Genomic DNA, 18,072 nt, shown 5'->3' on the forward strand with positions numbered 1-18,072 from the left:
ACCTGACCAGCAGTATAAATCAATACACCTGACCAGCAGTATAAATCAATACACCTGACCAGCTGTATAAATCAATACACCTGACCAGCAGTATAAATCAATACACCTGACCAGCAGTATAAATCAATACACCTGACCAGCAGTATAAATCAATACACCTGACCAGCAGTATAAATCAATACACCTGACCAGCAGTATAAATCAATACACCTGACCAGCAGTATAAATCAATACACCTGACCAGCAGTATAAATCAATACACCTGACCAGCAGTATAAATCAATACACCTGACCAGCAGTATAAATCAATACACCTGACCAGCAGTATAAATCAATACACCTGACCAGCTGTATAAATCAATACACCTGACCAGCTGTATAAATCAATACACCTGACCAGCAGTATAAATCAATACACCTGACCAGCAGTATAAATCAATACACCTGACCAGCAGTATAAATCAATACACCTGACCAGCAGTATAACAGGCAGTCGAGCATCAATCATCATGTCACCAGAATGATACCGTTGTGTTTGAAACAGGCAGTCGAGCATCAATCATCATGTCACCAGAATGATACCGTTGTGTTTGAAACAGGCAGTCGAGCATCAATCATCATGTCACCAGAATGATACCCTTGTGTTTGTAACAGGCAGTCGAGCATCAATCATCATGTCACCAGAATGATACCGTTGTGTTTGAAACAGGCAGTCGAGCATCAATCATCATGTCACCAGAATGATACCGTTGTGTTTGAAACAGGCAGTCGAGCATCAATCATCATGTCACCAGAATGATACCCTTGTGTTTGTAACAGGCAGTCGAGCATCAATCATCATGTCACCAGAATGATACCGTTGTGTTTGAAACAGGCAGTCGAGCATCAATCATCATGTCACCAGAATGATACCGTTGTGTTTGAAACAGGCAGTCGAGCATCAATCATCATGTCACCAGAATGATACCGTTGTGTTTGAAACAGGCAGTCGAGCATCAATCATCATGTCACCAGAATGATACCGTTGTGTTTGTAACAGGCAGTCGAGCATCAATCATCATGTCACCAGAATGATACCGTTGTGTTTGAAACAGGCAGTCGAGCATCAATCATCATGTCACCAGAATGATACCGTTGTGTTTGAAACAGGCAGTCGAGCATCAATCATCATGTCACCAGAATGATACCCTTGTGTTTGAAACAGGCAGTCGAGCATCAATCATCATGTCACCAGAATGATACCGTTGTGTTTGTAACAGGCAGTCGAGCATCAATCATCATGTCACCAGAATGATACCGTTGTGTTTGAAACAGGCAGTCGAGCATCAATCATCATGTCACCAGAATGATACCGTTGTGTTTGAAACAGGCAGTCGAGCATCAATCATCATGTCACCAGAATGATACCCTTGTGTTTGAAACAGGCAGTCGAGCATCAATCATCATGTCACCAGAATGATACCGTTGTGTTTGAAACAGGCAGTCGAGCATCAATCATCATGTCACCAGAATGATACCGTTGTGTTTGAAACAGGCAGTCGAGCATCAATCATCATGTCACCAGAATGATACCGTTGTGTTTGAAACAGGCAGTCGAGCATCAATCATCATGTCACCAGAATGATACCCTTGTGTTTGAAACAGGCAGTCGAGCATCAATCATCATGTCACCAGAATGATACCCTTGTGTTTGTAACAGGCAGTCGAGCATCAATCATCATGTCACCAGAATGATACCCTTGTGTTTGAAACAGGCAGTCGAGCATCAATCATCATGTCACCAGAATGATACCGTTGTGTTTGTAACAGGCAGTCGAGCATCAATCATCATGTCACCAGAATGATACCCTTGTGTTTTGAAACAGGCAGTCGAGCATCAATCATCATGTCACCAGAATGATACCGTTGTGTTTGAAACAGGCAGTCGAGCATCAATCATCATGTCACCAGAATGATACCGTTGTGTTTGTAACAGGCAGTCGAGCATCAATCATCATGTCACCAGAATGATACCCTTGTGTTTGAAACAGGCAGTCGAGCATCAATCATCATGTCACCAGAATGATACCGTTGTGTTTGTAACAGGCAGTCGAGCATCAATCATCATGTCACCAGAATGATACCCTTGTGTTTGAAACAGGCAGTCGAGCATCAATCATCATGTCACCAGAATGATACCGTTGTGTTTGAAACAGGCAGTCGAGCATCAATCATCATGTCACCAGAATGATACCCTTGTGTTTGAAACAGGCAGTCGAGCATCAATCATCATGTCACCAGAATGATACCGTTGTGTTTGTAACAGGCAGTCGAGCATCAATCATCATGTCACCAGAATGATACCGTTGTGTTTGTAACAGGCAGTCGAGCATCAATCATCATGTCACCAGCCTGTAAAGTTCATCATCATGTATCTAATCTGTAGCCTCATAAACTGCATGGTTTCCCCCATCTTTAGTGGGAGGAACACACATCACTTAACTCCAAGTTCACTCCCATATGATGGTTATTATCTCAATATTTGCGCATAAAGACATTTAAGCCGTCATTTCTCCCATAATTAATTTTACACAAAAATATCCCTCGAGGAACGAACAAATTATCATTCTGCATTTTATTTTTAAATACCGAAACTTCTTGTTTCCATCACAGATGTCAAAAAAATATATAATACGGTTTGACTGGATTGAACTGTGGAAGGAAACTCGGTTAATTAGACCATTTGTCAAGACTGCAATGAATTCAACTAATTATCAGCGCCAGGAGAGAGCAACAGGGCATTGAAGATAATAATTGTTATTTTATTTCACATCCTCCTCTCCATCCTCCTCTTCCTCTCCATCCTCCTTCTACTCCTTTCCATCCATCTTCCTCCTCTCCATCCATCCTCCTCCTCTCCATCCTCCTCTTCCTCTCCATCCTCCTTCTACTCCTTTCCATCCTCCTCCTCCTCCCTCTCCCTCCTCCCTCTCCCTCCTCCTCTCCATCCATCTTCCTCCTCTCCATCCATCTTCCTCCTCTCCATCCATCCTCCTTCTCTCCATCCTCCTCTCCATCCTCCTCTTCCTCTCCATCCTCCTTCTACTCCTTTCCATCCTCCTCCTCCCTCTCCCTCCTCCCTCTCCCTCCTCCTCTCCATCCATCTTCCTCCTCTCCATCCATCTTCCTCCTCTCCATCCATCCTCCTTCTCTCCATCCTCCTCTCCATCCTCCTCTTCCTCTCCATCCTCCTTCTACTCCTTTCCATCCTCCTCCTCCTCCCTCTCCCTCCTCCCTCTCCCTCCTCCTCTCCATCCATCTTCCTCCTCTCCATCCATCTTCCTCCTCTCCATCCATCCTCCTCCTCTCCATCCTCCTCTCCATCCTCCTCTTCCGCTCCATCCTCCTTCTACTCCTTTCCATCCTCCTCCCTCTCCCTCCTCCTCCTCCTCTCCATCCATCTTCCTCCTCTCCATCATCCTCCTCCTCATCTCCCTCCTTCTTCTATCCATCCTCCTCTTCATCCTCCTTCTTCTTCATCCTCTTCATCCTCTCGATCCTCTTCCTCTTCTCCAACCTATTCCTCCTCTCCATCATCCTCCTCTTCATCATCTTCCTCCTCTCCATCATCATCCTCTTCCTCCTCTCTATCATCCTCCACCTCTTCATCCTCTTCCCCTTCTCCATCCTCCTCATCATCAACATCCTCTTCCTCCTCTCTATCATCCTCCTCCTCTTCATCCTCTTCCTCCTCTCTATCCTCTTCCTCCTCTTCCTTCTCTCCATCCTCCTCTCCATCCTCCTCTCTATCATCCTCTCCATCCTCTTCCTCCTCTCCACCCTCCTCCTCCTTTCCAGGTTCTCTCCAGGTGATGAATAAGACTCGTAAGATAATGGAGAATGGAGGCACCTCATTCATCAACGCCTTTGTGACCACGCCTATGTGCTGTCCGTCTCGCTCGTCCATGCTGACAGGGAAGTATGTTCACAATCACAACACGTACACCAACAACGAGAACTGTTCTTCGCCGTCCTGGCAGGCCCAGCATGAACCACGCTCCTTCGCTGTCTACCTCAACAACACGGGATACAGGACAGGTGAGAGCATTATGGAACTTTTCTAGCGTCTATTGTTATAATACGGAACATGTAGTGTCCTCTCCCCCGTGTCCCCATGTCAAACTGTGTCCCCCGTGTCCCCATGTCAAACTGTGTCCCCCGTGTCCCCATGTCAAACTGTGTCCCCTGTGTCCCCATGTCAAACTGTGTCCCCTGTGTCCCCATGTCAAACTGTGTCCCCCGTGTCCCCATGTCAAACTGTGTCCCCTGTGTCCCCATGTCAAACTGTGTCCCCCGTGTTCCCATGTCAAACTGTGTCCCCTGTGGTAAAGGTTTCCCCATTCAGACGTAACAGAGAAAAATGAGCTCCACCTTTACACCACCTACCTCCTAGGAACCAGGTACCAGGAACTGTCTGTTAACTCTAGTACCAGGAACTGTCTGTTGACTCTAGTACCAGGAACTGAAAAGTCAACAGACAGTTCCTGGTGCTAGAGTCAACAGACAGTTCCAGGTACTAGAGTCAACAGACAGTTCCTGGTGCTAGAGTCAACAGACAGTTCCAGGTACTAGAGTCAACAGACAGTTCCTGGTACTAGAGTCAACAGACAGTTCCTGGTACTAGAGTCAACAGACAGTTCCTGGTGCTAGAGTCAACAGACAGTTCCTGGTACTAGAGTCAACAGACAGTTTCTGGTGCTAGAGTCAACAGACAGTTCCTGGTACTAAAGTTTAACAGACAGTTCCTGGTACCTGGCTCCTAAGGAAGAGGTTTAATTAAAGTGTTAGGACCAGAGAAAAATAAAGACCCATTTACAAGGCCAAATCACTGTCATGACCCTACTATAAGGTAATGAGAAACATTGCTAGTTTTTTTTGCATCATCAGCTATGGAGAAAATACGTACATGTTTTTAAAGACAAAACATTTTCCTGACATGATCCTCCTGCCATTCCGTACTTTTAACAGTTTGTGTGAAAAGCCAAAGGAAAATTTGCACATTAAGGTTTTTTCAAACTCTTAATTCTCTCTCTGTCTCCTCTCGTCCTCTCCGCAGCGTTCTTTGGGAAGTATCTGAACGAGTACAACGGTAGCTACGTCCCTCCCGGGTGGCGTGAATGGGTGGGGCTCATCAAAAACTCTCGCTTTTATAATTACACCGTCTGTCGGAACGGTTACAAGGAGAAACACGGCGTGGAGTATTCCAAGGTACGTCTGGTCTCTACCCGCAGGGAGTGTGTGTGGTCTATATCCGCAGGGAGTGTGTCTGGTCTATACCCGCAGGGAGTGTGTGTGGTCTATACCCGCAGGGAGTGTGTCTGGTCTATACCCGCAGGGAGTGTATCTGGTCTATACCCGCAGGGAGTGTGTCTGGTCTATACCCGCAGGGAGTGTGTCTGGTCTCTACCCGCAGGGAGTGTGTGTGTGTCTGGTCTATACCCGCAGGGAGTGTGTCTGGTCTACACCCGCAGGGAGTGTGTCTGGTCTATACCCGCAGGGAGTGTGTCTGGTCTATACCCGCAGGGAGTGTGTCTGGTCTATACCCGCAGGGAGTGTGTCTGGTCTATACCCGCAGGGAGTGTGTCTGGTCTATACCCGCAGGGAGTGTGTCTGGTCTATACCCGCAGGGAGTGTGTCTGGTCTCTACCCGCAGGGAGTGTGTGTGTGTCTGGTCTATACCCGCAGGGAGTGTGTGTGTGTCTGGTCTATACCCACAGGGAGTGTGTGTGTCTGGTCTATACCCGCAGGGAGTGTGTGTGTGTCTGGTCTATACCCACAGGGAGTGTGTGTGTCTGGTCTATACCCGCAGGGAGTGTGTGTGTGTCTGGTCTCTACCCGCAGGGAGTGTGTGTGTGTCTGGTCTATACCCGCAGGGAGTGTGTGTGTGTCTGGTCTATACCCGCAGGGAGTGTGTGTGTCTGGTCTTTACCTGCAGGGAGTGTGTGTGTGTCTGGTCTATACCCGCAGGGAGTGTGTGTGTGTGTCTGGTCTATACCCGCAGGGAGTGTGTGTGTGTCTGGTCTATACCCGCAGGGAGTGTGTGTGTGTCTGGTCTTTACCCGCAGGGAGTGTGTGTGTGTCTGGTCTATACCCGCAGGGAGTGTGTGTGTGTCTCGTCTATACCCGCAGGGAGTGTGTGTGTGTGTCTGGTCTATACCCGCCGGGTGTGTGTGTGTGTGTGTGTGTGTGTGTGTGTGTGTGTGTGTGTGTGTGTGTGTGTGTGTGTGTGTGTGTGTGTGTGTGTGTGTGTGTGTGTGTGTGTGTGTGTGTGTGTGTGTGTGTGTGTGTGTGTGTGTGTGTGTGTGTGTGTGTGTGTGTGTGTGTGTGTGTGTGTGTGTGTGTGTGTGTGTGTGTGTGTGTGTGTGTGTGTGTGTGTGCGTGCGTGTGTGTGTGTGTGTGTTTCCAATTCCTGTCTGCATAACTGCTCCATTAAAACCCCATTACCTATTTGTTTTTCCTTTAGGGCTGAATCTAATTTAATGTAACGTCTCCTCCCGGCTAATTGCAGAGGTTCCTATTGATTTATGTCCCTGGCGTGTACGAGACAGGCTAGACATTCTGGGTAAATTAATGGCAGAGCGTTGATTTGATGATTTGAAGTGACGTCTCATTTGCAGAATGAGAATTTCATTGTCATGACAACGTTTAGAGATCAAAAAACAGCCTCCAAGAGAGGAGAAGTTGCCTTTAGGAATTACCACCCTGCGTCTCTCTATATTTATATCTCTTTCTTTTTTTTATATCTATATATGTAGGATAGTGCACTACGTAGGGAATAGGGTGCCATTTGGTATGTATCTCAGGCTAAAGTAGTGCACTACGTAGGGAATAGGGTGCCATTTGGGATGTATCTCAGGCTAAAGTAGTGCACTACGTAGGGAATAGGGTGCCATTTGGTATGTATCTCAGGCTAAAGTAGTGCACTACGTAGGGAATAGGGTGCCATTTGGTATGTATCTCAGGCTAAAGTAGTGCACTACGTAGGGAATAGGGTGCAATTTGGTATGTATCTCAGGCTAAAGTAGTGCACTACGTAGGGAATAGGGTGCCATTTGGTATGTATCTCAGGCTAAAGTAGTGCACTACGTAGGGAATAGGGTGCCATTTGGGATGTATCTCAGGCTAAAGTAGTGCACTACTAGGGAATAGGGTGCCATTTGGTATGTAATCCTGTTTTAGTGTCTGTCCGAAGGACGGGTATGAAAATGCCTGGTAGTCAGACGATAAATAACTTGTCTTGTTGACTTAGACGGAGGAGGGAAATGTTCCTACGTGTTGAGGTTGAGGTGTGTAAGAGACTGGGTGATGGATGGACGGTTGGACGAGCACATTGTGGTTTCTGAACCAAGTGGACCTTATTCATTAAAATCACTGAGGTGGGCAGTGGACACACACACACACTCACACACACACACACACACACACACACACACACACACACACACACACACACACACACACACACACACACACACACACACACACACACACACACACACACACACACACACACACACACACACACCCAGACTCACACACTCACACACATCACTCTCACCTCCCTCAGCACTCTGCGCCACGAACGGCACCCCTATTCCCTATCTAGTGCACTACTTTTAATCAGGCTTCATAGCGCTCTGGTCAAAAGTAGTGCACTATTTAGGGAATATGGTACCATTTGAGACACATGTTCTGGCTCATTCCTATTGGAGGGTATTCAAGGTAAGAGTCAAGGTGGTTTGGAGGACAGCAGGACAGTAATACCATGCTAATGCCATGTGCCTCTCTCAGCTCTCTCTTCTCTCTCTCTCTCTCTCTCTCTCTCAGCTCTCTCTTCTCTCTCTCTCTCTCTCAGCTCTCTCTTCTCTCTCTCTCAGCTCGCTATCTCTCTAAGCTCTCTCTCACTCGCTCGCTCACTCTCTCAGCTCTCACTCTCGCTCTCTACCAGTCTCCCTCCCTCCCTCCTCAGATCCAGTAGGTCATTAAAGTCAGCTATAAAACCATTTTAATAGCAAAATTAGAAATTGTGTTTTTTACATTGGGTAAGAGTAGAGAGTCAGAGCTAGAAAATGGTATGTCAGACACTACAGTTGAGTAACAAGGGGAAAGTAATTCTGCTTTGTATGTTGATAAACTTGTAACCTCCCTTTTGAGAAAATGGCCTTAGAGTGTTTTGGTACCTACTGGAGAGCTCTTCTTTTTCTACACCCATAACGTTGGCTAGCTTGCCAGCTACTTTCATACACAAATGAGAGAACACTTCACTCTGACCATTTTACTCGCCCTAGCATAGCTGGTGAGGCTGTTTTCCTGTTATCCAGAGCATTGGTGACTGCAACTGTGCTGCTGGCAATAATTTAATTACGCTTTTTTTTGCCGACGTTTACTGACACCGGCCAAATTCATAAATTTGTCAGTTATTCTTTACCAGCTACGTCTATCGACAGTTGTCGCAGTGACATCATGAACATTCTCTTGAAATTGTTACTTGCATAGTGGAGTCTTTTGTTTAGACATGTAGCTAGCTAGCTAAACAATGAACCATAATCCCAACTCATGATGTTACTACCCTGCATGAATCTGCAGGAAGCTAACCGACCAGGTTCAATGCTTTAGGTTATAACTAGCAAAGCAAATGGCTCTGAGATACGAATCGTATTGCTACACAGATCAGACACGTACCGTTAGCTAGCTGACCTAACAACAGCAGTCAAGCCCCCGAGCTAACTGGCTAACATTGGCTAGCTTGCTATCTACACCCATAACGTTAGCTAGCTGACCTAACAACAGCAGTCAAGCCCCCGAGCTAACTGGCTAACGTTGGCTAGCTTGCTATCTACACCCATAACGTTAGCTAGCTGACCTAACAACAGCAGTCAAGCCCCCGAGCTAACTGGCTAAAGTTGGCTAGCTTGCTATCTACACCCATAACATTGGCTAGCTTGCTAGCTACTTCCAAACACAAATGAGAGAACAGCTCACTGACCATTTTACTCACCCTAGCAGAGCTGGTGAGGCTGTCTTCATGTTATCTAGAGCATTGGTGACTGCAACTGCTGCTAGCAACAATTTAATTGTGCTTTTTTTTACCAACGTTTACTGACACCGGCCAAATTCAACGGGTATTGGTAAATGTGTCAGTTATTCTGTGCTCTCACACAGACAAGAGTGTAATGAAATCGGAGGAGATACCCAGAGCGACTTTACCAGTTACGTCTATCAACAGTTGTCGCATTGACATCATGAACATTCTATATATATTTTTTTTAACCTTTATTTAACTAAGCTAGTCAGTTAAAGAACAAATTCTTATTTACAATGATGGCGTACCAAAAGGCAAAAGGCCTCCTGCAGGGACGGGGATGGTATTAAAAATAAAGATATATTACATAAAAATAAAGGACAAAACACAAGAGAGACAACACAACACTACATAAAGAGAGACATAAGACGACAACGACCTTTAACAGAATGTGACTGGCAGAACGGGTGTTGTTTGTGGAGGATGAGGGCTGCAGTAGATATCTCAGATAAGGGGAAGTGAGGCCTAAGAGGGTTTTATAAATAAGCATCAACCAGTGGGTCTTGTCACGTGTATACAAAAATTGCCAGTTTACAGAGGAGTATAGAGTGGGTGAGGTGTCCTATAAGGAGCATTGGTGGCAATCTGTTGGCCGAACGGTAAATAACATTTTAGCCACTCGAGAGCACCCTTACCTGCCGATCTATAAATTACATCTCAGTAATCTACCATGGTTAGGATGGTCATTTGAATCAGGGTTAGTTTGGCAACTGGGGTGAAAGAGGAGCGATTACGATAGAAGAAACCAAATCTAGATTTAACTTTAGCCTGCAGCTTTGATATGTGCCATCTAGCCAGTGGACAGTGTACCATCTAGCCATACTCTCAAGTACTTGTATTAGGTGACTACCTCAAGCTCTATATCCTCAGAGGTAGTAATCACACCGGTTGAGAGAAAAAACTTTGTCTTGTGTTGTCCGGCACAGGAGTGCGAAGGTCAACGGCAAGGCACTGAAACGAGGAACCGCCCTTGCTGTCTCTGCATGACCGGCTCCCCTCTCTCCACTGAGATTCTCTGCCTCTGACCCTATGACGGGGGCTGAGTCACTAGCTTACTGGTGCTCTTCCATGCCGTCCCTAGGAGGGGTGCATCACTTGAGTAGGTTGATCACAGACGTGATCTTCCTGTCCGGTTTTGCGTCCTCTCGGGCTCGTGCCTTGGTGGAGGAGATCTTCATGGACTATACTTACCCTTGTCTCAGGGTAGTAAGTTGGTGGTTGAAGATATCCCTCTAGTGGTGCGGGGGCTGTGCTTTGGTAAAGTGGGTGGGGTTGTATCCTGCCTGGTAGGCCCTGTCCGTGGGTATCATTGGACGGGGCCACAGTGTCTCCCGACCCCTCCTGCCTCAGCCTCCAGTATTTATGCTGCAATGGTCTATGTCAGTCTGTTATATCTGGAGTATTTCTCCTGTCTTATCCGGTGTCCTGTGTGAATTTAAGTTTGCTCCCTCTAATTCTCTCTCTCCCTCCCTTCCCGGAGGATCTGAGCCCTAGGAACATGGCTCAGGACTACCTGGCCTGATGACTCCTAGCTGTTCCCAGTCCACCGGGTCATGCTGCTGCTCCAGTTTCAACTGTTCTGCCTGCGGCTATGGAACCCTGACCTGTTCACCGGACGTGATACCTTGTCCTGGTCCTGCTGTTTTTGACTCCCTCTCTCTCTCCCTCTACGGCCCCTGCGTTCTCGACCTCTGATTTAACCTGCTGGACATCTATGAACATTTGAACATCTTGAAGAAAAATCTTGCCTTAATGTATTCTTCTAATCTTCACCTGGCACAGCCAGAAGAGGACTGGCCAACCCTCAGAGCCTTGTTTCTCTCTAGGTGTCTAATCTTCACCTGGCACAGCCAGAAGAGGACTGGCCACCCCTCAGAGCCTGGTTCCTCTCTAGGTTTCTTCCTATGTTCCTGCCTTTCTAGGGAGTTTTTCCTAGCCACTGTGCTTGTACACCAGCATTGCTTGCTGTTTGGGGTTTTAGGCTGGGTTTCTGTACAGCAATTTGTGACATCTGCTGATGTAAAAAGGGCTATATAAATACATTTAATTGATTGATGGTGATTTTGGTATTAGAAAATCTCTCTGCAGCTCTGGATGCCACATACTGCAGGACCTACTGTCAGGACCCGGTTACGAACCCGGGTCTCCGGAGTGAGAAACAGTCACTAAACCAACTGAGCCACGAATAGTCAGCAGAACCCAGAAGATGAGGCAGACACAGCAGTACTTGAGACGGTGTATTTAATGAAGTAAAAAGTGAAGTTCTTCAGGAAAACATGTAACTCCACAACCTCAAAAGGAATTCCACCAGAACAAAGGTAATCCTCCAAGACAAAAACGTAAATCCACAAGGTGGAAGGTATAGCACAAAAAGCCTCAAAAGATTCTTAAAATCAAACAAACAAGAACAAAAAACAGAATTCCACAAGATAGTCCACCGGGATCAACAAGAGTTCACAGAGTACTAGGGCTGGGTGCTAACATACAAACACAGAGCAAAGAACTGAGTAAAACAAAGGGTTTAAATACAATCAGGGGAAACGAGGCACAGGTGCAAATAATAATGGGGATCAAGGGAAAAGAAAAGGTCAAAAGGCACAATGGGGCCATCTAGTGACCAAAAACCGGAACAACCCTGGCCAAATCCTGACACCTACATTTCCTCTCATTTCCATCAAATTTACATTTACATTTACATTTAAGTCATTTAGCAGACGCTCTTATCCAGAGCGACTTACAAATTGGTGCATTCACCTTATGACATCCAGTGGGACAGTCACTTAACAATAGTGCATCTAAAACTTAGGGGGGGGGGTGGGGTGAGAGGGATTACTTAACCTATCCTAGGTATTCCTTAAAGAGGTGGGGTTTCAGGTGTCTCCGGAAGGTGGTGATTGACTCCGCTGTCCTGGCGTCGTGAGGGAGTTTGTTCCACCATTGGGGGGCCAGGGCAGCGAACAGTTTTGACTGGGCTGAGCGGGAGCTGTACTTCCTCAGTGGTAGGGAGGCGAGCAGGCCAGAGGTGGATGAACGCAGTGCCCTTGTTTGGGTGTAGGGCCTGATCAGAGCCTGGAGGTACTGAGGTGCCGTTCCCCTCACAGCTCCGTAGGCAAGCACCATGGTCTTGTAGCGGATGCGAGCTTCAACTGGAAGCCAGTGGAGAGAACGGAGGAGCGGGGTGACGTGAGAGAACTTGGGAAGGTTGAACACCAGACGGGCTGCGGCGTTCTGGATGAGTTGAAGGGGTTTAATGGCACAGGCAGGGAGCCCAGCCAACAGCGAGTTGCAGTAATCCAGACGGGAGATGACAAGTGCCTGGATTAGGACCTGCGCCGCTTCCTGTGTGAGGCAGGGTCGTACTCTGCGGATGTTGTAGAGCATGAACCTACAGGAACGGGCCACCGCCTTGATGTTAGTTGAGAACGACAGGGTGTTGTCCAGGATCACGCCAAGGTTCTTGGCGCTCTGGGAGGAGGACACAATGGAGTTGTCAACCGTGATGGCGAGATCATGGAACGGGCAGTCCTTCCCCGGGAGGAAGAGCAGCTCCGTCTTGCCGAGGTTCAGCTTGAGGTGGTGATCCGTCATCCACACTGATATGTCTGCCAGACATGCAGAGATGCGATTCGCCACCTGGTCATCAGAAGGGGGAAAGGAGAAGATTAATTGTGTGTCGTCTGCATAGCAATGATAAGAGAGACCATGTGAGGTTATGACAGAGCCAAGTGACTTGGTGTATAGCGAGAATAGGAGAGGGCCAAGAACAGAGCCCTGGGGGACACCAGTGGTGAGAGCGCGTGGTGAGGAGACAGATTCTTGCCACGCCACCTGGTAGGAGCGACCTGTCAGGTAGGACGCAATCCAAGCGTGGGCCGCGCCGGAGATGCCCAACTCGGAGAGGGTGGAGAGGAGGATCTGATGGTTCACAGTATCGAAGGCAGCCGATAGATCTAGAAGGATGAGAGCAGAGGAGAGAGAGTTAGCTTTAGCAGTGCGGAGCGCCTCCGTGATACAGAGGAGAGCAGTCTCAGTTGAATGACTAGTCTTGAAACCTGACTGATTTGGATCAAGAAGGTCATTCAGAGAGAGATAGCGGGAGAGCTGGCCAAGGACGGCACGTTCAAGAGTTTTGGAGAGAAAAGAAAGAAGGGATACTGGTCTGTAATTGTTGACATCGGAGGGATCGAGTGTAGGTTTTTTCAGAAGGGTGCAACTCTCGCTCTCTTGAAGACGGAAGGGACGTAGCCAACGGTCAGGGATGAGTTGATGAGCGAGGTGAGGTAAGGGAGAAGGTCTCCGGAAATGGTCTGGAGAAGAGAGGAGGGGATAGGGTCAAGCGTGCAGGTTGTTGGGCGGCCGGCCGTCACAAGACGCGAGATTTCATCTGGAGAGAGAGGGAGAAAGAGGTCAGAGCACAGGGTAGGGCAGTGTGAGCAGAACCAGCGGTGTCGTTTGACTTAGCAAACGAGGATCGGATGTCGTCGACCTTCTTTTCAAAATGGTTGACGAAGTCATCTGCAGAGAGAGGGAGGAGGGGGGGGAGGGGGCGGAGGATTCAGGAGGGAGGAGAAGGTGGCAAGAGCTTCCTAGGGTTAGAGGCAGATGCTTGGAATTTAGCGTGGTAGAAAGTGGCTTTAGCAGCAGAGACAGAGGAGGAAAATGTAGAGGAGGGAGTGAAAGGATGCCAGGTCCGCAGGGAGGCGAGTTTTCCTCCATTTCCGCTCGGCTGCCGGAGCCCCGTTCTGTGAGCTCGCAATGAGTCATCGAGCCACGGAGCGGGAGGGGAGGACCGAGCCGGCCTGGAGGATAGGGGACATAGAGTCAAAGGATGCAGAGAGGGAGGAGAGGAGGGTTGAGGAGGCAGAATCAGGAGATAGGTGGGAGAAGGTTTGAGCGGAGGGAAGAGATGATAGGATGGAAGAGGAGAGAGTAGCGGGGAGAGAGAGCGAAGGTTGGGACGGCGCGATACCATCCGAGTAGGGGCAGTGTGGGAGGTGTTGGATGAGAGCGAGAGGGAAAGGATACAAGGCAGTGGTCGGAGACTTGGAGGGGAGTTGCAATGAGGTTAGTGGAAGAACAGCATCTAGTAAAGATGAGGTCGGCGTATTGCCTGCCTTGTGAGTAGGGGGGAAGGTGAGAGGGTGAGGTCAAAAGAGGAGAGAGTGGAAAGAAGGAGGCAGAGAGGAAAGAGTCAAAGGTAGACGTGGGGAGGTTAAGTCGCCCAGAACTGTGAGAGGTGAGCCGTCCTCAGGAAAGGAGCTTATCAAGGCATCAAGCTCATTGATGAACTCTCCGAGGGAACCTGGAGGGCGATAAATGATAAGGATGTTAAGCTTGAAAGGGCTAGTAACTGTGACAGCATGGATTTCAAAGGAGGCGATAGACAGATGGGTAAGGGGAGAAAGAGAGAATGACCACTTGGGAGAGATGAGGATCCCGGTGCCACCATCCCGCTGACCAGACGCTCTCGGGGTGTGCGAGAACACGTGGGCGGACGAGAGAGAGCAGTAGGAGTAGCAGTGTTGTCTGTGGTGATCCATGTTTCCGTCAGTGCCAAGAAGTCGAGGGACTGGAGGGAGGCATAGGCTGAGATGAACTCTGCCTTGTTGACCGCAGATTGGCAGTTCCAGAGGCTACCGGAGACCTGAACTCCACGTGGGTCGTGCGCGCTGGGACCACCAGAGTAGGGTGGCCGCGGCCACGCGGTGAGGAGCGTTTGTATGGTCTGTGCAGAGAGGAGAGAACAGGGATAAACAGACACATAGTTGACAGGCTACAGAAGAGGCTACGCTAATGCAAAGGAGATTGGAATGACAAGTGGACTACACGTCTCGAATGTTCAGAAAGTTAAGCTACGTAGCAAGAATCTTATTGACTAAAATGATTAAAATGATACAGTACTGCTGAAGTAGGCCAGCTGGCAGTGGGTGCGTTGTTGACACTACACTAATCAAGTCGTTTCGTTGAGTGTAATAGTTTCTGCAGTGTTGCTATTCGGGGGCTAGCAGGCTAGCTAGCAGTGTTGTTTACGTTACGTTGCGTTAAAAGAACGACAATAGATGGCTAGCGAACCTAGAAAATCGCTCTAGACTACACAATTATCTTTGATACAAAGACGGCTATGTAGCTAGCTAAGTAGCTAGCTACGATCAAACAAATCATTAGTGCCTGTGAGTTTTAGTATCCTAGAGTTCTAGAGATTCATAGAGTTCTAGAGTCCTAGAGTCTTAGACTTCTAGAGTGTCCAAGAGTTCTAGAGTGCCCTAGGGTTCTAGAGTGTCCTAGAGTTCTAGAGTGTCCTAGAGTTCTAGAGTGTCCTAGGGTTCTAGAGTGTCCTTGTCTTATACTGTAAGTCAGATCATGAATTGGGTCCAAACATATTAAAGTACTTACATTCCATATAAAACAAAAAGATAAAACAGTACATCATATAACATTATTACACCACTACATATCTACAATACAAAATGTATAATACAACAATATCACAATGTACGTGTGTGTAGAGTGTATGTTCTAGCGTTTGTGTTTGTATGCGTGTGTCTGTACCTGTGTGTGTGTGTGTGTCTGTACCTGTGTGTGTCTGTACCTGTGTGTGTCTATACCTGTGTGTGTCTGTACCTGTGTGCGTCTGTACCTGTGTGTGTCTGTACCTCTGTGTGTCTGTCCCTGTGTGTGTCTGTACCTGTGTGTGTGTGTCTGTACCTGTGTGTGTGTGTCTGTACCTGTGTGTGTCTGTACCTGTGTGCGTATGTCTGTACCTGTGTGCGTGTGTCTGTACCTGTGTGTGTATGTCTGTACCTGTGTGTGTGTCTGTACCTGTGTGTGTGTGTCTGTACCTGTGTGTGTCTGTACCTGTGTGTGTCTGTACCTGTGTGTCTGTACCTGTGTGTGTGTGCCTGTACCTGTGTGTGTCTGTACCTGTGTGTGTCTGTACCTGTGTGTCTGTACCTGTGTGTGTATGTACCTGTGTGTCTGTACCTGTGTGTGTCTGTACCTGTGTGTGTGTGCCTGTACCTGTGTGTGTCTGTACCTGTGTGTGTCTGTACCTGTGCGTGTCTGTACCTGTGTGTGTCTGTACCTGTGTGTGTCTGTACCTGTGTGTCTGTACCTGTGTGTGTCTGTACCTGTGTGTCTGTACCTGTGTGTCTGTACCTGTGTGTCTGTACCTGTGTGTGTGTCTCCCCGCTGTTCCATAAGGTGTATTTTCTGATTCTACCTCTTGCGTCAGTTACCTGATGTGGAATAGAGCTCCATGTAGTCAACACTGTGCGCTCCAATCGTCTGTTCTGGACAGAACCTGTACAATACAAGACATTTTATCCACACAAAGGTGAATTCAACATGGAATCTGCATTATTAGAAACACGACTGTCACCCCACACCGCCTTTGTTTTTGTTATTGTTTTTGTTGATGAAACAGAGATGAGGAACGTTCAACCACAATGACACATTCTGCTGTTCTGTTGTGTTAAAACTGTGTTGGTTGTTTACTACTTTGTTGTTGTATTCTCCCCAAACAGACTATGGACGTTTGACCATTAAGGATTCCAGATGGAAAGCTAATACTTCCTGTTGTTGTAATACTTAACTTCCTGTTGTTGTAATACTTAACTTCCTGTTGTTGTAATACTTAACTTCCTGTTGTTGTAATACTTAACTTCCTGTTGTTGTAATACTTAACTTCCTGTTGTTGTAATACTTAACTTCCTGTTGTTGTAATACTTAACTTCCTGTTGTTCTCGCCGTTGCAGGACTATTTCACGGACCTGATCACCAACGACAGTATCAACTTCTTCCGTATGTCCAAGAAGGTGTACCCTCACCGGCCAGTGATGATGGTCCTCACCCACGCTGCCCCCCACGGGCCGGAGGACTCAGCCCCACAATACGCAGAGATGTTCCCTAATGCCTCCCAACACATGTGAGTTGCACACACACACGCTCACACATGCACGCTCACGCACACACGCACACTCAAACGCACGCACGCTCACACACGCACGCTCACGCACACACGCACACTCACACGCACGCACGCTCACACACGCACATATTCTCACACGCACGCACGCTCACACACGCACGTACGCACACACGCACACTCACGCACACTCGCACGCACGCTCACGCACACACGCACGCTCACGAACGCACGCTCACACGCACACACACACGCTCACACACGCACTCACACACACACGCACGCTCACGCACACACGCACGCTCACACACGCACGTACGCTCACACGCGCGTTCACACGCACACACACACGCTCACACACGCACGCATGCTCACACACACACGTATGCTCATACGCACACACACGTGACGCTCACACACACGTACGCTCACACTTGATTCTTGGAGTCCTTATGGTTTCTGATCCAGCAGCGTTCTGATCTTCAGGACAGGGCTAGTTAGGCCTCTCCATTGGTTGGAGTTGGGGGGAGGCTGTTACTAGACCCTTAGGGATAGTCCCCTTTTTTCAATTTCCACCTAAATGACATACCCAAATCTAACTGCCTGTAGCTCAGGCTCTGAAGCAAGGATATGCATATTCTTGGTACCAATTGAAAGGACACACTTTGATGTTTGAATGTAGGAGAATATAACACAATAGATTTGGTAGAAGAAAATGCAAAGAAAAAAACCAACCGTTCTTTTTCTACTTTGAAAGGTCCCAGTTATAGCATCACTCTGGTTGTAATTCAATGGTGTCCACAAGATGGCAGCAGTGTATGTGTAACGTTTCAGACGGAATAACTTGAAGTGTGAGTGAACTACAAGACTTTTAGTGTGAAGTCCCCAGGTACATTTGGGCAAATCGTGAAGGAGACATTTACATTAACATGACATTTTTCTGCAAGAATATCCACAAATCTGTATACTTGGACTTTTATTTTGCTTTTCCAGTATTAGTAGCCATATAATAAGTTCAACATTTGCA

At 47.6% G+C, this 18,072-nt stretch overlaps 1 protein-coding gene across 1 annotated transcript; it reads left to right on the forward strand.

Moving 5' to 3' along the window:
* Nucleotides 1–3,837: 3,837 nt before the first annotated feature.
* Nucleotides 3,838–17,049, forward strand: LOC124029684 (extracellular sulfatase Sulf-1-like; the record flags this gene model as incomplete). Its single annotated transcript, XM_046341310.1, has 3 exons — nucleotides 3,838–4,077; nucleotides 5,096–5,247; nucleotides 16,876–17,049. Coding segments are annotated over 3 exons (566 nt in total), but the record flags the coding sequence as incomplete, so codon positions are not given.
* Between the last annotated feature and the right edge of the window lie 1,023 nt (nucleotides 17,050–18,072).

Source organism: Oncorhynchus gorbuscha, unplaced genomic scaffold (genome assembly GCF_021184085.1).
Source record: "Oncorhynchus gorbuscha isolate QuinsamMale2020 ecotype Even-year unplaced genomic scaffold, OgorEven_v1.0 Un_scaffold_7258, whole genome shotgun sequence".
NCBI lineage: Eukaryota > Metazoa > Chordata > Actinopteri > Salmoniformes > Salmonidae > Oncorhynchus > Oncorhynchus gorbuscha.